The sequence below is a fragment of the Buteo buteo genome, chromosome 4 (assembly GCF_964188355.1).
Source record: "Buteo buteo chromosome 4, bButBut1.hap1.1, whole genome shotgun sequence".
In the NCBI taxonomy this organism is placed as follows: Eukaryota; Metazoa; Chordata; class Aves; order Accipitriformes; family Accipitridae; genus Buteo; species Buteo buteo.
Window position 1 is genome coordinate 17,427,231 of NC_134174.1, and position 21,579 is coordinate 17,448,809.

At 36.8% G+C, this 21,579-nt stretch overlaps 1 protein-coding gene across 1 annotated transcript in view; it reads right to left on the reverse strand.

Annotated features, from left to right (window-relative positions):
* Positions 1 to 289: 289 nt before the first annotated feature.
* The window catches only part of CERK (ceramide kinase), a 43,858-nt gene continuing 22,568 nt past the window's right edge, over positions 290 to 21,579 (reverse strand). Inside the window, exons 7-13 of the mRNA XM_075024912.1 lie at positions 16,825 to 16,899; positions 14,961 to 15,113; positions 13,851 to 13,956; positions 11,043 to 11,113; positions 6,503 to 6,708; positions 3,978 to 4,186; positions 290 to 3,048 (exon numbers count right to left, since the gene is read on the reverse strand). Of these exons, the coding sequence (XP_074881013.1) occupies positions 2,949 to 3,048; positions 3,978 to 4,186; positions 6,503 to 6,708; positions 11,043 to 11,113; positions 13,851 to 13,956; positions 14,961 to 15,113; positions 16,825 to 16,899 (920 nt within the window). The 3' untranslated portion in view covers positions 290 to 2,948. The remainder of the gene's footprint in view (positions 3,049 to 3,977; positions 4,187 to 6,502; positions 6,709 to 11,042; positions 11,114 to 13,850; positions 13,957 to 14,960; positions 15,114 to 16,824; positions 16,900 to 21,579) is intronic.

Consider the following 21,579-nt stretch of genomic DNA (forward strand, 5'->3'; position numbering starts at 1 on the left):
ATAATAGATAACTCTGAATACTTGCATTATAACTAAGTTTCTTCTCCTCCCTTCAACCTTTGATTTACCTTGGTAGAGTTGCTTAGTTTTAGTGCAAGTCCAGCTTCACTAGTTGCTTTCCTTCACTCTCAGTGTTTGTCCACACTCACACTTGCTACAAAGCTGTGGTCAACCCAAGTGGAAGCTTATGAATTACTTCTCCACCTGGTTTAATCTGCCCACATTGGTTACACTGAGTACGCTGCTGCCAGATTTCTGCTGAACAAAGGTAGAGAAGAAAACCACTGTATTGCTGTATGACGTAATTTTATTTTTTCAAGGAAATGCCCTAGTGTCATAAAACAGAACACATTTTCTAATCTTGAAGCCAGCAAGATTGGGAAAAAAAGAAAAATCGAACTTGGTTTTCCTACACGTAATTTCCATACTAAGACTACATTCAGAGAAAAAAACCTAGAATTAAAATGCAAGCAGACATTACTTACGCAGCTCTCTTCTTAAAAATAAACCAGACATGTCATACAACTCACATGGTGCTTTGCTAGTATAATATGCTACAAAGAGAATTATTCAAATGCAACTATGCAGCTTTTCTATTATCTAGGACCTTTTCATTTTATTATGTTGCAACACCTTTATTATTTACTTCACACTTCATTACCATACTACAGAATGATCTTTTCTCCATCTTTTCTGGTGTCTTGTTTCTCAGAAAGGGGGCCTTCACTGCGGCTTGCTTTGGAAACACCAAGCACTCAGTTTCAGATATTAAAATATTCAAAACATTTCAATATACATTCACAACGAGATTAAGCCTCCTTTTTTCAAGTAAGGGTCTCATGAATTGCTAGTAAACTAATGGAAAGAGCTGGTTAGTATTTACTCCTGTTCTCATTTATGAGAACGTGATCTGGATAGCTATAATGCCTCATAAATGCCCTCATCTGTTGGCAAGCTGAGTGTGCACCTTCATATCCTGCACAAGAATTACAGTAACTGTAAGTCTTGGTTCTCTCACAATATTCATGGATAGACCACAATACCTGTAGAATTTTCTAAACAAACAACACTTTCAAAAAATATTTGCATTTGTCGAACTGCATAATCTCATTTTCAATGGGGTTCTTAGTTCAAAAGTACTATTTCACTTATTAAACATAGCTTTAAGAATACAGTATACATAACACTGTTACAAATGTCTGAAAAACACTGGATCAATCAACATTACAACTCATTGCATTAGTAAGGACAGTAAACAGCAGTACTTTTGGAAAAGTATTCAAGTATTTCCCTGAAATACTATACAACAAAAACCAGATCCTAAACTTTGTATGACTGTACTTTAAGCAAGTATCATTTCCAAGTGCTTTTTGTCATATAGAGCAGTACGAATAATACTTTGTAGCAAAGACATAGCACACCATTTTGAAATTACACAAAACTGGAATGTAAATAACTTCAACAGAAAAAAAATCTGCCATTTATAACAATTTTCAAGTGCTTCAGTAATAAAATGACCAATCACCATGACTTACATGGACCAAATACATGAAACATGAAACTAATACAAGCTGAATGACAGAAGTGCCAATAAATATACACAAATGGAAAATCATTAGCTGTTCAGATGCCAAAACCCCCTCAGATGCAGCAAATTTTAAAGAGAACTACACACTTAAGAAAAGATACAAGAGAGCAGGGGCTAACTTCTGATCCTCAAACAGGAACAAATCTGTACAAGAGCAGCAGAATTTAGTCCCAGGCTTACACACAGAACATGAATGTGCCACAATACACAAATCCATAGACAACTTAAATAATCACTCCATAGCTTTATACGATAGTCTCATGTTTTTTGCTATAAAAACAAATCAGCACAGTGAATTCGTGACTAATCAGATGCCAGTTTCTTCCCTTAACTTCACAAAACAAATTATTTTGTTTCATATTTAGTTAGAGAAACATTATTTAAAAAATTTTCAATCATCAAATCATATTTTTAAAATTAACATTCTAACATTTTATTTTGCAAAGACATGTTAACGTACGTAGTACAATCTCCAAAGAACTGTGTACTGAACAGGAAAGCTTTTCATATGTTAATTTTAGATATTTAAAAAAAAATTAAAACTGCTGGTGTTTCAGAAGATATTTATACTTTCTTTTGCCTGTGCCTTCCTGGTATTATATAAGTATCCCTGCAAGTGCTTGCAAGACATTTCAGTTGCAGTGTGGTATTTGGTATCATCCAAACAGTCATAAACCCCTTTATAATCCCAAAAAGCATCATGCAAGGAAGCCTTTATAAATAGAATATATAGGATAAGGTATGATCTGTATACAGATGTGCTTTTATTTTTCAAAGTATTTCTAAACTCTTATTGTCATTACCTAAAGCCAGGAATGTGTGTTTGAATTGCATTGATAAGTTGCAAGGTATAGTCAGAATTACAAAATGAAAGATTTTACTTAAAAAAAAAAAAAAGTGAATGACAATACTGTTGTCCAGCATTTAAGTCACATGCAACTACATAACACTCCCAGCAGAAAACATCTTCTCAGACCCTGAAAATACCTTGTCTTGGTATCTTGGTTTGATGACAATGGAAAGTCCAATGTTTTATAACATTTAGATATTATTGCAAAACAACTGCTAAATTAGCTCTCTAGAAAAGCACAGAGAATTTATCAGTCATTGTGAATACATATATATACACCAATCCTCTCTTTTCTAACATAACTTAGATTACATTGCTCAAAGATATATTGTAATGATTACAATGTTTTTAAAAATATTACACAATGCAATAAGATGTCTAAAATTATACTGAAGCCATAGAAAAAAAAACACCTAAAATTTTAAAATACTTGTCAATTTGACTAAAATGCATATTTACTCAATTTCCTTGAGCTTTTATTTTTTCTTCTCCTCATTGGAGGAACAATGTCTATAGTAATTGTTCAACGCTACTCTGGCTGTCGGCATCTTCACCTTTACAGTTTTCCTCGATTCCCCTTGCAAATAGTTTCATTAACTGGCAGTGAACCCTGAAAAAATACAGAAATCAATACGAAATAAATGGGCACTACATATTTAATTCTCACAGTCCCTGAATTCCAAGCAGTTGGACAAAGTTCCTTACTCCAGACTCCAGAAACCATGCTCTGATTTTTGATACAGTCCTCCCCTGCAAAGAAGGCTGGATGCTTTCATGTATCCATCACTCCTGTTACTCCTCTTTTCCACAAAAAAAGTTCTATGGGGCACTTAAATGAGCTGATCTTATACAATATTTATAAAAATCACTTTGGACTACTAAGTGATTATGTTTTAAAGGAACACGCTTGCATGTAAATATTTTGTATTGTGTTTTTGGTTCTCTTTGTTCTAAAACCAACAAATAAAAACAATCAACCAAAAAAACCCACCCGCCAAACAACAAAGAAAAAAAGTCCTTCAAATTTTACAAACCTGTAATCCCTTCTAATTTCATTATAAGCACAACTGCAACCTTCTTTCTCCACATGCCAAGGCTAGAGATAAGACTCTGTGCTGTGTGTCAAAAACCCACAAATACTCAGTATTTCTTTAAGACAAAGATGCCTACTTCAGCTTAAGTTTCATGGGAAAAGCTATTGCTCAGAGTCATGAGGTACTCCACTCATGTAGAAAGAATCCTCCCAACACCACCTTCACCTTCAGCACTCCAAGCACATAATATCAGTTCCTAAGAAGTAAGCATGACTTCAAAGGTAGGGCCATCCATCTATCTCGGACTGATCATTTACAATATAAATGGTTGGAGTAGTCTCTGGAAAGGACTCAAAAAAGTAACAAAAATAAATAAAGTTTATTATCAGAATACTCAAATATGCTATGCAGAGGCATCTTTTGGAGATGTCTTTATGAGCATCTTCAAAAATCAATGAAAAGGCTTAATGATTTCTGATATATGGGAAGAAAAATTGATGCTTACCTCACTTCAATTGCTGAACTGTCCAGAGTTTCTCCATCACAATTCCAGGTGCTATTAGCACTATTACAGCAACAGGCTGGATGATCTCTGCAGAACTGGCCAAAACGTTTCTTTCCTATGTCTGTGACATTGCTTTCATTGTCTTCTGAAAGCTTTGATGTAAATTGAAAACTCTTCACTCGATAAACATCTACAAATGAGAAGTCAAACTACAAAGAAAAAAATAAAGCAAACCAGGCAATTACAATTAAATACATTTGATCTGTAAAGCAACTCAGCATGCAGCATTTCGTATTCAAGAAAGTCTGTCCACTCCAGTTTTCTAGAGAAACTTACCTGAACCACAGTGTGATTTTTGTTTTTAAAAAACTGCACAAGTCAGAAACAATAAAACCGAAATGGAAACTTACTTTCAGTGGTCCTCTTCAAGTAGCTGCAATACTGCCACTTTATAGATAATCAGGTAACAGGTTCTCAGATTATGAGTAAATGGGGTATAAAAGCTATTAAAAATACTCTTTAAAAACTATTATAACATGGAATCAAAGTCAAAAAGGTTTGGATTGGATCTTTGTACCATCCTCAGCACCTGTTCAACTACAGTCCTTAAGACACATGGGCTTTTCTGAAAGCCTTCTGCATTTGGAACAATGCCCTGAAGGTGAGAATTCCATGGCAGTGTGATCACATCACAGAGCTGGATGTATGCAAAAATAAGAATAGAGGGCAATATTATTACATTCCAACAAAATAAAAATAATTTTAAGTAGTTAATTCAGCTAGAAGTAGGACAATTAAGAGATTGCTCTTATAACAGAGCAATATTGTACTACAATACTACAATATTGTACAAATGCTTTAAAACAGGCTTTGTAAATTAAAGCAACAATCAAATTAGAGGGTGCCCCCACCTGCCCTGAAAGCAACTTAACTGATATGGACTTAAACATTTATCAAGCTGTAATAAATACTGACACGTCATTTAGCAAAGGCAATGGAGTATGTCCGTGTGCATCTACGGGAAGGGGATGGCATGGAAGCAGAAGTAAAAAAAGGAACAGTATACCCATAAACCAGTCTGTATTAATGTACAGTCAACCCTTTTCTTCCTTTTTATTTTCACATTTTCTTAAGTTTTCAAACAGGGTTTCTCACTATTATGGTAGACACTAACCTGAGGGGAGGACATAGGTACAACCCTGCATTTAATCTACACTGCAAAACCAACATATCTCAGAGAGAAACCAGTTGGGAAGCACTGGAAGAGGAATGGTCACAGTGGCAATCACAAAAAGCATCAGAGTTGAAGGGACCTCCTAGGTCTTAAGTTGCCTCAACTTTCAACAATAAACAAGCTGTGAAGTTGCCAAACTCCACACTTGGAAGCAATGGCTTACAGATACAATGAGGCTCACTAAGCAGTGTGCCCGTCCAAACAGCTTAGTTGCAAAAACTGGTATCTATGGCTGCACAGAGCCACCCACCCATGAATGCTCTCATGTCTCAAGTCCAAGCAGCATGTAGTCTCTTGATAAATGTTGAAGCCAATTTGAAAGGTAGCCAGGGAAGGCTTCAAATAATCAAACACATCAAGGGAACAGTGAGAGTGGGTGGGAAGAAGTGAAGAGAAGAAGAGGAGACTGAGAATAGCAGGAAGGAAGAATGCAGACACACACACACAACATCCCAGGGAATGGTAATGAGGAAATACAGGAAAGAGAAACTTTACTAATTCTTCTACAGACAAGGAAGAATAGCATCATGAACAAGAGAGATTTATTGTTGCTTTTCTAACTAGATATGACATTAGTCCATTGTTCAGATAATTTCCAGAACATGTTAATAATATTAGGTTGTGACAAATCTTAAATGTGTATTCACAGCCATAGCTCTGGTTTCAACAGATTCTACAATCCAAAGCAGTGATGAACCTTCCCTTGTAGTTTATCCTGACAGCTACAACATATGCAAGGAATAATCTGACAGCTGAATGCATACAGCTCATATCCTGGTCACATATAGGTAGTAAAATTCTGCTAAAAGCCTGCAGTTTACAGCAAAATGCAGTTTTGGTAACTTTCTTCTAAACCACATTTTTATACAGTTTACAAAAAGTGATTTATTATTCTTCACTACGTCTTCTATCTCAGCTATGTTATACTGCTGTGAGCAGTTTTTCATGACAAATACATGGGGGCACAGTTGTGACAAAATCACTTTAAATATTGTCCAAACACTAAATATATGGAAATTGTTATGAAACAGAATTCAATTAGCAAAAGTGGAATTTTGTTAGAATGCTATGGCCAAAGACTTGACTTAGCTAAAATGTGGTGGGTTTGTTTGGGTTTTTTTAATGGTACACATGCTGAGATTGTCACCCAAAATGTATAAACTTCTAAAGAGAAAAAAAACCACAAAAACCCACCAACCTGCTTTGCAGATGTTCTTTTTGTCATATGAGAATATCAGTATTTACAACTTGGACTGACTCTGGAGAATTCATTGTCAAAGGGAATACACACCTGATCATCTTGGTTTGTATGTCGGACAAGATACCGTAGAAAATCAAATCTGGAGCATTTACGAACTAGAATGAGGTCAGCTGAACCATCTGCCAAATGAGCTGCTGGTGAAAGACCTTTTGGACTTCGTGGACAGGCACAGCTCATATTTACTGCATTGATGGCTAGAAATTTCCCTTTAATAACCTTCCATTCTTCTTCATCTTCTGAAACACATCAATAAAGGCATGGAGATAGATTATTATTTGTTCTACTCAGAAGAACACTAAAAAGCAATCATTCTTGGCAACTTAGAAGTTTTTACTGGGCGTACTCATGCACTGTCAATAAATATCTTAAATAAACTGCATTAAAAAAATATCTGTTTTTCATACAGTAACAGAGAAAGTTGCTTTTTCCCTTCACAGACTGTGATTATGTACTAAAACTGCTCACCATTTCTGATATATACATGTCAAATTCAGGATCAATGTGGGTAAAACCACAAAGCCTTTGGCAGGGAAAAGACAAAGGCAAGTTAAAACTCTTGTAGTGTGAAAGTTCAGGAGGATTTTTAACTTTTTAGAATTTTTTTTCTTGCTCTTCAACATGTTAATCTTAAATAAACAATGATGCAAAGACAGTGGTTTAGCATTTGGTTTCTAAATCACTGTTCCTCTTCTGCCTTGATGCCACAAATTATGTTTAAGAATTATATTTAAGAAAAAGGGGAAGAGATGACTCGGGGTTCAGCAAGGATCAGCAGGCAGCAGATCAGGAGTCTGTTTCCACCCCAACCCCCAATGTCTGAAGATGAATACTATTAGCAGAGTTGAACTTTCCTGTGCGTAAATCTTCAGAGATTTCTGGAAAACAATACAAAAGTCTGTTTTCAACAACATGAAACTGTTCTGTTAGAGATTAGACCTAGACTGAGCTTAGATGTGTGACAGCATCAATACTATCAAGAGGCAGAGAATTTTCTGGAACAAATAAACACTGACAGGCACTGCACAGAGTTGTCATCTAAACTGTATTTTCTGGAATATGGGTAAAAATAGATAAAAAATGCCTTTGCATTTTTAGATGACACATAATTGCCTTCCTCACTACAATAAGAAAAAGCCATAAAAGCAGCCATAATACTCCTTTTCTCCCCACAATATAAGTGGCCTCACATATTTCAAACAAACAACTCCACAGAACTAATGACTGCAGAATAGTCTAGGGAGATACACGTGGTTCCAAAACTGGAGTTCAGGAGTGAGGTGCTGTTGTCGATGATGGGGGTAAAATTAAGGAATGAACAACAAATGATAAGTTTGTTTATATAAGCTTGTTAAAGTTTGATCATCAAACCACAGCAAGGTAGAGGTTTTGAGGCATATTAACTGGTATGGACTTAGAAATCTAACATTATTCAGTTTCCCATACTTTGGTTAACATATAGTTATTTTCAAGGTGCTTCTTTCATGGGACTATAGATGATATTTATGCTATATATTTCATGTTCTGAGATTCTGATATTCTTTACTGTTTTAGTTTTAGGAACTTCACATTTACTTTAGAGAATCATTATTACAATTTTCTAGGTAATTTTGGACCTAAAGTCTATGATGCATTCATTTTGAATTGACCTCTTCCAAGCTTTATACATCAGAAAAGTAAGAAAAAGTAAGAAAAAAAATGTTTGGAAAGTATTCTGTAGTTGTTCTTTACTCTTTGAACTTTTCTTGCCTTCTTGAATTTTTATTCATTGGAACTTCTTACTACCGACTCTTTAGTAAGAGAACCAAGAAAAACAGAAATCCAGGAAAAATAAAGTAGGATTATAATGTGACAAAAGACTTAAAGGAAACTAAAAAATTCATTCTTTTTCCATCTAGACTATCCTCTCTATTTCCTGATAAACAAATCAGTAACAACAAGAAAAAATGCAGCTCTTAAATGCAACATTTTCACATCATTTGCCAGAGTGGTTTTAGTATTGCCTTGCTTTACTGCTATCTTTTTATGTTGCTTTCAAAGAGGACATTACAGAAAGAAATAATTTAAATCAGATTCAAAATGTATATCTTGAGAGATGAGAAATACTTAAATGTCAAACTACAGAATGACTTTGTTCAGGCTGCAGGCAAATGACAAGGTGCTGCTCCGAGATGAAGGTAACTGAACAGAACATAAGAAACCACTGGAACTGGAAACATCTGTGTCCAGAACTATACAAGTGCTTATTTACAAGAAACCCAGGCATTTTCTGATACACAAACAACAAAATGAAAACAAGACCCTCTACTGATAAATCCTTTTGTTGTTTATCTGAGAAGCCTTAATAATTTAGTCTATAGTGTGTCTACATATATGTTAACTTTTGAAGTATGCTCACTGTAATAAGTAAGTTTCAAATTACTTAAGGTAGAATGCTTATGTATGTTACTGTAATAGATTGTTTTCACCTGGTGAAAAAGTACCATTCAGTATAAATTTCAGCACATTACTCAAAAAAAGCTTCACTGTTCAAGTAAGAACAAAGTCAGGGTATTTATCACATTTTAAATGATCAACTGTTTTCACAACCATTCTACAGGGTGCATCACTGTAATAGCACAATTTATTCACCCACAGTATCTTTCATACAATAGAGCAATCATAAGCAGGGAGAGCATAAACGGCACTCATTTCCACTGTCTATTGTGTATATATACTGCAAGTTGCTGAAATCAGCGTAAAGTACTAACACTCAAAGTTTACTCAGCACATGCACATAGACTTCTGCACAATACAAATAAATATGTTCAGTGACAGCCAACGGAAGGATCCTTCTAAACTTACCTGAATTGTACACAAACCAAGTAGGTACAATGAAAGAGTCAGACAATACACCCTGCTGAATAAAAAGCCTATTGAGGTGGTGATTTAAAATCACTTTTATTGCAAAACAAGAGTAGCTGATTGTTATTGTTTGCTTACCAGTACTGAATGAAGAGACTGAACGGCAAAGAAAGCCAGCTACCAGAAGTGAAATGGATTTAAGTAAACAATATCTTAAATAATCAGCTGCTTAATGTCTTGTGCAATACTGGCTAAAGCAGTCTTGATTGCTCACTAACCTGTAGCTTTCTTCTGCCTTTGCTCCTTTGCTGGGTCAAAGCTAACAAAATGACAGGTTTAAAAAAACCCCCAAAAAACAAAAAAAAAAAAACCCAAAACCCAAACCAACCACAACACAAAAACCCAAACCTAACCCTCCCCCCAAACCCCCACCCAAACACAAAAAAAACCAAACCAAAAGAAAAAAAACCAAAACCAAAACCCACCACAAAAGAAAAAAAATTGGCAATTTCTAACTACAGTTATTTCTCAAAAAGATTTTTTTTTTTCCTTAACAAAAAACCTATTAGATTTAGCTCCTAAGAAAATATTATGTCAAGCAATTTCTTTAGCTGAATCTGGGCATAAATTAAAACAACTCAAGAAATACTCCAATCAGGCCATCTGTTGACTATATCAAAGATCTGAAAGCAAGCACTATATATAAGCATGTGTTACAGGAATTCAAGTTGGCATAGAAATCCATATACAGTCTTTATGCTACCAATGAATCTCTATAGTATGATGATACTCTTTTGCTAACAAATGTCTAGAACCTGGCACAGATACTGTGCTAAATAACTGTAATTATAAGATAAGCTAGGTCATAAGGACCAATGTTTGTGTCAAGAAAATTATGGTTTTATGCACTGGGCTCTACAAGAAAAAAAAAAAGAGTAAAAGCAGAAGCAAGCACCCATGGGAAGACTGCCTGCTGTTTAAGAGAGGTTTGTCCAAGATGACGAACTGAGACTAGAGGCAAAACTCGGCCAGCTGAATCTGTATATCTAACTCCAGCAAGGCCACAAGGACATCGTAGTCAGACATAAAGAGATACAACTAGTAGGATTGGAAACACACAGGAACTGGAATGGGGGGGGAAGGGATTAAGGATAGTGTAACCTGAGAAAGAGGAGAAGAATCTAATTTATCTTTTATACTGAGTATGGGTAGGGTATTGTACAGAAATATTTATGTCCACTAGATCAGTTATTAGTTGTCCAAGTTCACCGCCTCATTTATTTAATAAACAGCTTTACATAGGGTGAGTTTTGTGCTAACAAACACAGATTTTTAATCCTGATCTATTCTGCAAGTTATCTTCATGAACTGCTTCCTTCTATACTACCTCACAGTTTATCAGTTAAGTCCTTCTCACAAAAAACAGAGTCCTCGCTCACAGAATATAACTTTCTTAAAGAAAATAAGCTCAACACATTGAATTATACAAGTAATTATACTAATTTTATCAGAATTTTCTGAGGTTTGGGTAGAGGAGACACCTTATATATTTTTCACATATTTACATGTATTTTCCTTAAACTTAAAGAAACAATGGATTATCTAATAACTCACAATGTTTTTAAAAACAAACAAACAAAAAAACAACACGCATACACTTGAACTGATCTATTCTGAAAAATAATAATTTGTATAATACTACAACATCTTACTTTTTATGACAAATTACCTTCACGTTTTAATCCACGTTCCTTGTGCTGTTCTGCCAGCTGTTGCTCACTTTTCTTGCAAATGTAACATCTGAAAACAAAAATACCATTCGGTTCCTGAAAACACCACTATTATTCCGTTCAACTTTTTTTGTTTTAGCCAATCATTACAAGACCTTCCCCCACCACAAGATGCAGCATGGCACTGACAACCCTGATATGGCATGAATCATGATAGACCTGCAGGCAGTATAGGTACTTAAACACAGTGCCGAACATTACTGGATGTCAGAAATAACAGCATCACAGAGTCGTAAGATCACATAGGTTGGAAGGGACCTGTGATGGGGTCCAAACTTCTGCTCAAAGCAGGTCTTATAGGATCAGGATGTTCAGTGTCTTGTTCAATTAAGTTTAGAATATCTGTAAGGGTAGAGTCCGCAAGACCGCTGGGCAACCTGTTTCAATATTTGACTGCCGTAACAGTGAAAGACATTGACATACTGGAGCCAGTCCTTCATCTCACAAGTGCTGAGTACAGGGAAAGAATCACTGGTCCTGACGTGTTGGCTTCTCTTTTGCTTAGAAAGCCCAATACGCGGTTGGCCTTCCTTGCTGCAAGGACACGCTGCTGACTCAGGTACAGCTGTTGTCCACCAGGATCCCGAAGTTCTTTTTGGCAGAGCTGCCTTCCAGTCAGTACTGTTGCATGGGACTATTCCACCCCAGATGCATGATGTTTGTCTCTCCCGAACTTCAGGAGGTTCCTATCAGCCATTTCTTCAGCCCACCAAGGCCCCTCTGAATAGCAGCCTTGGCTTTCAACTTGTAAATCACTCCTCCCATTCTGGTATCATCCATAAAACTGCTGAGAGCATACTCTCTGCTACAGCCCCAGTCACTAAAAGATGTTGTGCAGTATTAGCCACAGTATTGATCCTCAAGGGACACCATTAGTAATTGGCTGCCAGTTGGATTTGGTACTCACAACCTTTCTAGGTAGTCTAGCCAGTTTTCCACCCATCCACTTATCTAGTCCACACCTCATCAATTTGGTTTTAACAATACTACAGTACCAAAGGCCTTGCTAAAGTCAAGGCATGCAACACCCACTGCTTCCCCTTCATCCATGGGCTTGGGGACCTGTAAGGCCTGGGGGTCAGTGAAAACTGGGGCAAAGGAGTAATTTTCCAGCCTTTTCAGTATCTTTTACCACTAGGTTCCCCATTCCACTAAGCAGCAGGCCCACAGTTCCTTTAGTCTTTTGTTATGATTGGTATACTTATATAATCCCTTCATAATACGTAACACCCTTCACATCCCTCACTGATTTCAACTCCACCTGAGCTTTGGCTTTCTCAGTTCCATCCCTGCACGTTTAGGCAATGTCTCTGTTCTTCCAAAGTAACCCATTCCACTTCCACCTTCTCTGCTTCTCAGATCCTTGCTCACCTGTGTTTGTTTTCTATCACACTTACTCAAGTTTCTGGATATCAGAATGGACTGTTCTTGTGCTTTGAGGTGGTACCAACCAACGCTCCTGGGCCTCTTTGTCCTCCAGGGCAGTCTCCCATGGAATCTTGCCAAGATTCCTGAATAAACCAAAATCTGCTCTCCTAAAGTTCAGGGCTGCAATTCTACTTTTTGTCTTGCTTACTTCTCTCAGGATTTTAAACTCTATAATCTCACAGCCACCACTGCCAGACTGCCCTCAACCATCATATCCCACAATTTCCTTTTCTGTAAAAGGACCAGCAAAGTATTTCCTTTAGTCAGCTTGTCAATCACCTGCACGATCACTGTCATCACCACACTCCAGGATTCTCCTGAATTGCTTGTGTCCAGCCCTATTGCCCTTCCAGCAATTATCAGGATGTGTAATTTCTCCCATGAGGCATCAGGCACTCTACGTCAGGATGTATAAAATCCCCTGTGAGGCATCAGGCACTCTTTACTCCCTGAGACCTGGATGACAGCTTTCTCCCTCTGGAGCTTCCCCTGCATCAAGGCACGGGATGGATCAGGATAGTTACTCCAGCTAGTACTGGAGACCATATTCTGTAGCATGTCACAGCACTATTATTACAGCACATCTCAACAAGTTCCACATAGTTTCAGGCCAACGTTTGTAGCTACTCTGTATCCTGCTGCGCTGTTTGCCGCTGTGACAACTACTATATCTCTGATAGCTACATTCATATATGAAGAAGAATAATAAATACTAGTGCATAACTTCAAGCAGGTGAAAGCAAAGAGAAAGGAACAGTGGGAGATTAAGGTAGGCCCCCTGATTGGAGAAACAAGTGAAGAATATCACAGAGAATTTATACAGCATAGTAGTAGTCTATAAAGAAATAGCTAAATAGGCTGATTCTTGAGAGGACCTATCCTCAGGACAAGCCATGCCAGCTGTTGTCATGACACTAAGACAATCGCTCAAATTGCTAGATCCAATTACAGTGTGAACATTTGAGAATTTTTGAATAATTATTTCCATTTGTAAAAGCTACGCGGCATCCAGACTTTTCATCTATCAGCAGTAACACAGCATAGTACCCTCAGCATCTTGTAACTGGGTACTGTGCTGTTATACTTTGCTTAATTTAAAATTGGGGGAGGGGGTGACCAGCTAACAAAATTTTATTACATTTTTGTTTACTGACCTGATAAAATAAGGTGTTCTCTTTAATGAGTCAATAAACTTTTTTAAAAGCTTGTCTCTTTCAGAGTAAGTGTTCTGGTGTTAAAAACGTTTCTGTGACTTCTGCTTACGCACATGCCTTTTCAAACAGTTCATGTCAAATATCCAGAGATAAACATTAGCCTACCCTGTTCTGCAGCTATCTTTATCTCGTGGAGATCCCAGTGTGTGTCTTGCTGGTTGAAAAGAAATTGTTCCTTCGTAGTAATGATGGGAAAGAAAAGTCTTGAAGCCTACATAAAAAAAGGTATAAAGCAGCATTAAGTCATTATAAATCCACATTATGAACACCTCTGCATACATCCCTTGAATATTTCTCTTTCCTTCTCTAAGGACTGCAAAACAATAGTTGGTGTCCTCAAGCTCACAGCTCTTTGTGTTACGATGTTTTAGACTGTAAAGGACAAGGAAATAACCCCCCCAACTTTTTAACATTTACTGATAGTGCCATTACCTTGCTTGACACCTTTAAGAGCCAACTAAAAATTTTAGCTGTACCTCACTGCTGAATCTTAAAATTAGCCTACACTACTTAAATTCTGCTTTTGTATCTTCTTTCCCTAACACAAAACAAATCAAAGGCGGCAAAAAATACTTTCCAGTAGCATAGGATTTGTCCAAATATTAGCTAACTAGGCTAAACCACTCAGCTCTCTCCATAATCAGTGCTGGAGGAAGGGCAAAATTAACAATTCATTCTATCAGCTAAATGTCCAAGACAGAGGAGTGCCTACCTCTAACTGACTGAAATGATAGTAAAAATTATTAGCACAGAAAAGATACTACTTTTTAGGCAGCTATCACTAGGTGACCTTCAGCAACACGTTTCTATTAACAACACAGAACAGCACTAGCAATTTTTTATTAATAAAAAAATTTATTGAACAAATTTGAATTAGAGTTGCTTCCAACACCATTTATAACAGTTCAATATAAGCTTTTCAGTTCTATATAAAGCTCAAAATACTTAAAATACTAACTATAAGTTAATAAATTAACTGTGCTATATAGTCAAATTCAAAACAACTTTAATGAGCACACTGTTAATGTTATCCCCCAAGTTATGGAGCTTTACATAATGTGATCCAATGTACCTGGTACCACAAGGAATTTAGAATCAGGTTCAGTCTGCCTCTTAAGTTTAAAAGCTTCAGAGAAGCTTGGTTTTGAGAGATCACATCAACTGCTCCAGTATGTTTACATGCTGACAAAAGAATGTAATAATTACAAAAGTTACCTGAGTAGTCGTATCTCATCGGACCCATCCATCGCTTCTTTTCGCTATCTTTTAATATATCTCCATAAAAACCGTAACCCAGCAATGATACAGAGTACTTCAAAAATGTGTTGTTATGATGTACAGACGAGACATCCAGAGGCTGACAGTCACCTAGGAAGATTAGAAGTGCAAGATTCTATTAAAGCTTATTTTGTTTGCAGCTGCAAACATGATAGTAACTTTAACATTACTGATTTTTTAAAAGTAAAAAATGTTATATTTATGTTGTAACATATATGTCATATATCCATATATATTACTTATACATGCAGAAAGGCAAAACCAATTTTTTAATACTAATTTCATTTAATATTTAAAAACATTAAGCATTAAGTGAAAAGGTCTGTATGCTAAAAATAAGTAATGAAGAATTTACACTCAGTTACCATGTAGCAGTAGGAGGGGATGTTATGGAAGAGATCAATGCAGTATCTGTACATCTACCAGATACAACTTAATCCTATATGTTATACTATCAGAGGATAATTCAAGCTGGAATGGGCCTTAGGAGGTTTCTCATCAAGTCTCCCATTCAAAGTAGGCTCAGCTATGAGGTCAGATCAGGTTACTCGGGGCTTATCCAGTCAAGTCCTGAAAATCCCTAAAACCAGAAAGTACACCACTTCTCTGATGTCCTCATAGTGTAAGCTTTGGAGTGGTGGGGGGTGTTTGGGGGTAGGGGGTGTTTTTCTTTGTTTGTTTGTTTTTTTGTTTAGGTTTTTTTCTTTTTTCTTCTGTTTTACTTTATATTCATTGTCTCTCATCCTTCCACCACAGACTACTGCGAAGAACCCTTTACATAAGAAGTGAGCACACTCTTAAAAATCTAAATATGTGTGTATATATGCACATTTAACCATCCAGCTAAAACACTACAATATACTAAATCTGTATCTCTCTCTAATCCTAGTCTAATGGCCTAAACTCTACATATGCTGAAGATATTTAACCATAGGTTAGTAACAGAAACACATGCGTAAACCTTTGCAACAACAGCTTCTAAAACTGCAACTGTCAAGCACTCAATAACAAGTGATAATGAAATAATCACTTGGAAATTCTAACCTTTATGCTTATGCAACATCATAATAACTGAAGGCTACCTTGCACAATTTTTCAAACTCAGTATTAAGAACTGGCTGACTATAATTCTTTGGTATGTGGCAAGATAGGATGGACATCACAAATCACAGTGCAATGAATATGCCAAGCTGTCTCCTTCAGCCCCCGTGCAGTTCAGGGACTCCATTACTAGAGGACTTTGACAAGTGGCAATGTCAGCATCCCTACTGATGACAACATATCAATAAGCATTTATTGAAAGCAGTTGTTTTCCCTAGTTCCTCCTCAAATACATGACTTGCAGATGGTAAAAATGGGGAATTATCAGCTAATTCCAGTCAAGCAGAAGCCATACTTCTAACTTGGCACGGAAGCATTGAACTGCACAGGACAATTGGGCAACTAGTACAAAATACTACTTGTCATAGATTTCTCAGAGAGACACCAACAACTTACGCTGCTTATTGTATTTTACTGCTATTTTCAAGAGCATGCCAGAATGCATGAAAATTTAAGCACCAGATATAAAATTTCAAAGCATTATGATCCTTTGAAAACAATGAATTACAGTAGAGAAAGAGATTAATTTTTATCCTCTTGTATTTCAGAGACTTAAATCCCAGACAAAAACTTCGTATTTCAACTCAGCCATTATGTTCAGATTATATTTCACAAACATATAGAAAGAACTAAATGGAATTATTATTTTTGGCTATTTCAATAATTTTCATAAAAAAAACAGTGAACTGTGACCACCCACCTACAATAATATGAAGGGCTGATGTTACTGGATCAATAATGCCAACAGTTGAATAGCATATGCAATCTGTTGATCCTGAAAAATAAAAACCTAGAGATTAATTCATATTTTTTCAAAACAAGTATTATTGGCATGGTCCTCCAAATAAAAGCATTATGTTCCTTTGGCCTGCCCCTTTCTATTTTATGGAACAAAGTATCTATAAGGATACAAATATTACGATTTAAATTGTAAACTCCCCCCCCCAGTAGAATTTATTTCTCTCCATACAAAGTACAAAGATTTTCACTATATAAGCAATAAATATATAGCAGTTTGTGAAGTGAAATAAGTTAATTCATATGAAAAATTTCAGGATTACATTACAGCTTTTATATCAATTAAGGACGGAGGGGAAGGCAGGCATATGCTGATTCTCCTTTGCTTAAGATTTCTTACTCATTGAGATCTCATGAAAAGAAGTTGACCGGTCTCCTGGTTTTTTTGGGGAGTGATCTAAATTCCAGACTGTCAACATCCCATCCTCCTCCAGCTGCATCTTAAACCAGAAACTACTACTTAGTTCTATTATTTGAAAATTAGTAAACACTTGCTTTCGGGAATTACTTTACAGATAGGGGAGCAAAGTGAACAGAGATGTGCCTTTACAGTCTTGAGCAAAATACCTACAAGAAGAAAGGGGGGAAGCTTTAGGTTTCACCGATATTCTGTCTTTGTTACTAACTACCTTCAGGCCACTGCTCACTCAGTACATCCACTCTATTTTAGGTGCTTTTTAGAGACAGGCAACTCTCCCTGACCCCTGTAAAAAAAACAATCTAAGAGCCTAATGTAGGATTCTGAATCCTGCTCTGCAGCAGGGACTTGGAAGTCAGGGCCAGACATACCAAAGCATTTTTGTTGCAGCATTTAACTCCAAATTTATCTTGTAGTTTCTCCCATCTGTTCCCTGAAATCAAATTCCTTTAAAGTCAAGGCTGGATATCTGAAAACAAAAACTTACTTTGTCCACATATATGTTCTCAGATTGCTACTGATACACTAGATGTAGAGCAGCTCAGATACTGAGTACTTAATTTCTCAGGCCTAATCAAATTGAAATGGAAAACTAAAAATGGAGGAATGAGCAATCACTATTTAAAATCTGCTTTTGGTTCTTTCTCACTTTGAAAACTGTCAGGGGACATACAGTTATCAATAAGAGCAAAGATAATCCTTTCCCTCCCAACTTAATTCTCAGGAAATGGTCAGCACTTTCCCTACCAGCGAAGGGCATAAGTGAAGCTTCCATCAAGTAAACACTATGCAGAAGCCTGCCACAGGGAACAAGAAGCAGCTCCAGGAGCCAATTTAAGAGAATATAACAGAACTGCAGAACAAAAGAAACAGTGTGACTAAAGAGATCTCTCTCTACAAGGCTGAGGTTCAAGGTGGCGCAAACGTACCATTACAAGTCTATGCTGTTACACAGGAAATGGGACTCCAATTTCTCTCAGTATCGTAACAGACAAGGTACACAGATGAAGTTATCATGCTGCATTTGGAGTTTTATAGCAGAAAACATTAAGGAGAGTTCAGATACTGAAGCTATGCTTTACTGCCAATTTTTCAGTTTCATTTTGCCTCCTACGCTTATGAATTTCAGTTAGGCAGAAAAGAAAAGTCTCACTACTTTTGAAAAGAAAAATAAAGAGACACAAAAATAGCCACTAAAAGATCTGACCTGAACTTTTACTGCTGAGTGTACAAGCCTAACATTTCATCCAACCTTTCTTGTTTCTTCAAGATCCATTTGCATTCTGCTATTAGAATTACCTTAGTCACATTTGTCTTGATGTAAACAGAGCTTTCAAGCAGTCTTACACTATAGGTGGGAAGAGAAGAGGGCAATTCATGCAAGCTACATTTTAACACCAGAGGCTTATCTCACTATACTCTTCCGTAGTCAATTAAAAGCTGATTTATCTGTTGGGCAATTTTATAGAACTTATTTTCATTTCTATTCATTATCTAGCAAGAGAGAGCTAAAATTAGATCTCAAGTCTGACATTAATTCTGAGATTCTAAAATGAGAGACTGGCAAACACTGTTGGTGTCTTCCCCAACTGCCAAATCATCCCTCTTTCTCAGACATGCCAGGAGTACCAACTACAAACCGTAAAATATTGTTGGTTTTTTCCTCTCTCAGAGCTGATAGATAGTATGGAGCCACAAACCCAGTATCATTCCTTACATACGTTCCAGTAGAATATAACTGGTCATAACACCACACCAAGCATGAACCTAACAGTACTAGTTTAAAGGTCACAAAAATATTCATGACTAAGGATTTGAATCTCTTTGAATACTTCATAATCAAACAGGAATTCTAGACCATTAGGTGTGTCTTGAATAGATTTGGACTCTACTACTGCTGAAGCAGCACTCTGAGTAGATGCACATGCAAACATAAGCCAGATTTTGGTGGGGTTATCAGTATAAATCTGATATGGAAAGCAGGAGTAGAATGTAAATATAGTTTGACTAATGCTCCTTGATTAATAGTTTAGGATTGCCAGAGCACTCCATTTGGGCAAGAAGCTTTCATAGAGCATGATCCTTGACTAGCGTTAGATGGTGGATGTTGTTTGTTCTGGTTATACCAACAGAAAAATCATACACATAGTCTGCCAGATTTTCTTTGGGGATTTTTAAGGGCAACAGTCTGAGTGAAGGAAAATAAAAGGGGGTTTTATGGGTTGCATAGAACTACATGCACATGTGAAGAAAGTAGTTGGACTGCTTGTTAACTGAGCCCTAATTCATTAAAAAAGAAAGATCTTCAGTGTGGAAACTAATTTTTGTATTAGTGTGCTAGAAAAAAAGAAAATTGGCATGCAAGAGAATGATTAAGTTTCAGGTTAAGACACTTAGAAGTAGCTATATGTGTACATGTAACACTGCAGACTATGTCAAAGCTTCCATTCTGGTCAAGGAGATCTCATCAGGAATGCTGATGGCAGCTTGAGCTTGATTTAAGGTATTCACGCACAGGCCCCATTTGAAGGGCCTTGTGCAGGTGTCTTGTTTCCTAAGACAGGCAGATGCAACACAAGATCTACAGGCTGTACTGACCATATTGACCAGATCCTCCCTGGCTATACGATGAGCTTAGATGCCCATCTCACCTGCAGACACCTACATGTAAGTATGAAAACTTGAGTACCAATTTCAAATTGAAACTCACCCTAAGGAGAATAACTCCGTTACCTAAAATGACACCAACCACCAGTATTCAAGTACTGGAGATTACTCTGCTTGGCTTCCAACTGCTACTCTAGTACAATAGTTGTCTTGCGTAGGGCTAGTACATTTCAACGATGGTGACACCATACCACCATATGAAGATAGCTGAATCCCGAACTAAATGTCTGAAGTCTCCCAACTAAAGAAAGCTCTCATCCCAGATATTCTGACATTAAGAGCCTACTGAAAATATGAAGCATGCAGAAGAGGGCACATCAACTAGTCTTTGTTTAAGTATAATTACTTTGAGTCTTTAGCATACTTTATGTAAACTAGAGCCCTGTTTCATTATCCATTTTCCCCAAAGTCTGTTTGTTATTAGGAGGTATCATACAGCCACACAGTTCTTATATAGGCAAGTTCTTCTACATTCTTTCCCTCCCCAAGTTTAAACACTGTAATTTTTTAAATAAATAAATTTAATGATATAAAAATTGTCAAGGAAATCCTTCCTTTTAATCAATCACAGGGAGAAATGACCAAGATACGTAAAAGAGTATGTAGTTCCCATAAAACATTTTTGCTAAAGCAAGATTAAAGAACCCAAAGTGATGGACTGCACTACATAGAATACAGTACAGCTAAATCACCAGATTTCCCCTTGGCATGCAGATATTGCCGGGTATTTGTGAGCAGTGAAGTCATGCAGACAGGTGCTCAGACACTACCTCACAAGCTTTAAGCTGGTCACAGAACCATCAAAGCGGTAAGCAAAACCAGATGATTTAGTGGTTGTACGGAATGGTTCATGCTATTGATTCTGTGGCCTCCCAAAAAACAGCAAAAAACCTAAGTGCTAGAATTAATCATCTGAAAAATTATTAGATTACTTACAACTAAGTTTTCTTAAACCAAAACACAAGCATGCTGTGGGCTATAAGTACTCATTTTTGTGCTTTTATTGATGGAAAAACGAAACAAATTCCAAAGAACTGGAAGTACTAAACTAAGCAGATGACAGAAGCAACAGTCAGCAAGATGTGGATCCTATAGACAAGAGTGAATTTAATAAAAAAACAGAAATACTTTTAGTGCTCATGAGCATTGCTCCATGTGAGATACCCTTGACAGGGGCAGGTGCTTCCACAGCACACACAGAATCCTCAGAGACAAATTAATATGGCAACAGGATTCTGTACTGCAAACAGGTAGAACAACAACTTCAGTGGGGGTCCCATATGTTTGTAGTATTTTTGTGAAGTCACAATCCATGCAGTCACCTCATAGATGAAATATCAGGTGAGTCATGCTAAAGACAGAGTAACTACATACGCTTGGTCAAGCAGCATTTAGTATTTTGAAAAATCTAGATAGTGACTTTTCCGGGAAGTGATTTTCAAATGTTAAAGATCTAACACATTCAAAAGTAAGCAGAGAAGCTACTGTTACAGGGAGCAATGAATGGCCTGGGCATACAGTCATGTTCCTACTCAGAAGTTTTATACACCTTCCTTCCTGCATCCAGAAACC